This window comes from Mandrillus leucophaeus, unplaced genomic scaffold (assembly GCF_000951045.1).
Source record: "Mandrillus leucophaeus isolate KB7577 unplaced genomic scaffold, Mleu.le_1.0 Scaffold1022, whole genome shotgun sequence".
Lineage (NCBI taxonomy): Eukaryota > Metazoa > Chordata > Mammalia > Primates > Cercopithecidae > Mandrillus > Mandrillus leucophaeus.
In genome coordinates this window covers 526,726-529,191 of record NW_012098344.1, presented here as the reverse complement: position 1 = coordinate 529,191, position 2,466 = coordinate 526,726, and the positions used below count along the sequence as shown (strand labels likewise).

The 2,466-nt window shown below is 49.1% G+C and overlaps 1 protein-coding gene across 1 annotated transcript; it reads left to right on the top strand.

Annotated features, from left to right (window-relative positions):
- Positions 1-4: 4 nt before the first annotated feature.
- LOC105537430 (disintegrin and metalloproteinase domain-containing protein 29-like) lies at positions 5-1,051 on the top strand (the record flags this gene model as incomplete). Its single annotated transcript, XM_011977028.1, has 1 exon — positions 5-1,051. A coding segment is annotated over one exon (822 nt), but the record flags the coding sequence as incomplete, so codon positions are not given.
- Between the last annotated feature and the right edge of the window lie 1,415 nt (positions 1,052-2,466).

The following is a 2,466-nucleotide window of genomic DNA, read 5'->3' as shown; positions in this document are numbered from 1 at the left end:
AGGGACTCTCTGCAGACCTATCCAAAATATATGTGACCTTCCAGAGTACTGTCCTGGGACCACCTTGACATGCCCCCCAGACTTTTATTTGCAAGATGGAACCCCGTGCACTGAAGAAGGCTACTGCTATCATGGGAACCGCACTGACCGCAATGTGCTCTGCAAGGCGATCTTTGGTGTCAGTGCTGAGGATGCTCCTGAGGACTGCTATGACATCAGTCTTGAAAATCACCGATTCGGACATTGTACTCGAGAACGAACAGCTATCGCCTATGAGGCTTGTGCATTAATAGATAAGTTTTGTGGAAGACTGCAGTGTACCAACGTGACCCATCTTCCCCGGCTGCAGGAACATGTTTCATTCCATCACTCAGTGAGAGGAAGGTTTCAGTGTTTTGGATTGGATGAACACCGTGCAACAGACACAACTGATGTTGGACATGTGATAGACGGCACTCCTTGTGCTGATGGAATCTTCTGTAATAACAGGCAGTGCAATGCACCTATCACTTCACTGGGCTATGACTGTCACCCTGAGAAGTGCAGTCATAGAGGGGTCTGCAACAACAGAAGGAACTGCCATTGCCATATAGGCTGGGATCCTCCACGGTGCCTAAGAAGAGGTATTGGTGGGAGTGTTGACAGCGGGCCACCTCCAAGAAGAACACGTTCGGTCAAACAAAGCCGGCAGTCAGTGCTGTATCTGAGAGTGGTCTTTGGTCGTATTTACACCTTCGTAATTGCACTGCTCTTTGGGATGGCCACAAATGCGCGAATTCTCAGGACCACCACAGTTGAGAAAGTGACAGTTACTGACCCAGAATAAGACTAAGTCAGCCTCCCGACCCCGGTAAAGATACAGAGAATATAACAGCAAAATCTATGGAACAGGATCACTGAGGGGGATGCCAAAGCTCAAGTCCACACTTCTTGAAGTCTGCAGGAGGCACAGGGTCCTGTCTCACATCATGGGGAAATGGGAGGCGTTGGCTTCTGTCTCAGGTTCTTGTAGTTCACTGATGCTCACTCTGAAATAAATCTTCAAGAACACGTATTGGTGCTCTCCACATTTTCTTAGACTCTGTTGGGAGCCCAAACTTGGCCAGAGCCTCTGGTCTGGAGAGACCTAAGTGAGCAGGCAGGTCTTGACGTGAGGTTGCTGGTCCCAGAATTAACAGAATTTACCACCAGCTCCTTACAGGGCCCCTTCATGACATTTCTCCAGAAGTGACCTCCAGAGCAATGAGCCTCCTCACTTCCCCGGTAATCTGTCCTTCTCTGAGCCTGAAGTCAGTTTAGGGTGACCCAGGGCTACTCCTTGTTCCCTGTCTCTTCCTCACGGGGATGCTGTGGGTTTTGCAGTGAGAGGGATTTGGGTTCAAATCCCCCACCAAGCAAATCCCCCTACCTGGGGCTGAGCTTCCCATATGTGGGAAAATGAATTCCTGAGGTTGATTGCTGCATGCAATGAAATTCAACTAGAAAAATAGGCAGAGGTGCGGGGCAAGCTCTCTGGCATTCAGTGTGAGCTGTGTGAGTGGCAGCTGTCCCTCCCTTCCCGCCCCACATTTCCTCGAACTGAAACGGGAAGGGAAGCTGAGTATGTTGTGATGAGGAAGAGAAACCAGGCTTGTAGCAGCACAGGCTGGTCCGGGTGAAAACAGGGCTAGTTGTGTTGCTAAGTTGTGTTGCTAAGTTATTGTAAAGGAACGTGGAAGTTAAATGTATAAAGATCTGAATGAGATAACATTTTATTTTCAATTGAAATTCAATTTCAATTGAAATTCACAATAATTTTTACTTTTAAAATGCAGTGTAGATATGTCACAGAGAATGTGAAACGCAAAACCCACAAACAGAAGAAATCACACTTCCCATACCGTCCACAGAAAACTGCTGATATTCTAGAGTAGTACTGAGATCTAGCATTCTTCTGAATACACCTGTGGTTCTAGCTGCCCTGCTTCCATAACATTGTTTAGAATTCCCACCCATTTCTCCAAATACAGCTTGATATCCTTTCTCTCAACCTGCTTAGAAATTTCCTCCATTCAGCCGACATAAAGATGCGAGCAATCCATTCCTGCGCCCCTCTCATTGTATTTTATTATTTTGTGGGTGAACGCTAATGGACAGTTACCTATGAGGTCAGTGAATATGATGCCCTCCTGCTGTGTGCCCTTCAGGTGTGAGGGGTTTTGCTGATAGAGCAGCAGGCCCCATCGCAGCCTTCTTGCATCTCCACCCCCACCTCACACTCCAGCTGATCTCTCTCCTGTGGCCTAGGGGGTTCCCCGGAGGCAATGATCTCCCCTCTCTCCAGGGCCCACTCACTTGGTGCCCTTGCAAGACCACCATGCTTGGCACGGCCCCACCTCGTGTCAGGGCCGGTGTACCCTGCCCCACCCCCTAAGCAGATGGGACCGGCAGGGACACTGCTCAGGGCAGGGAGCGGAGGTATGCGTA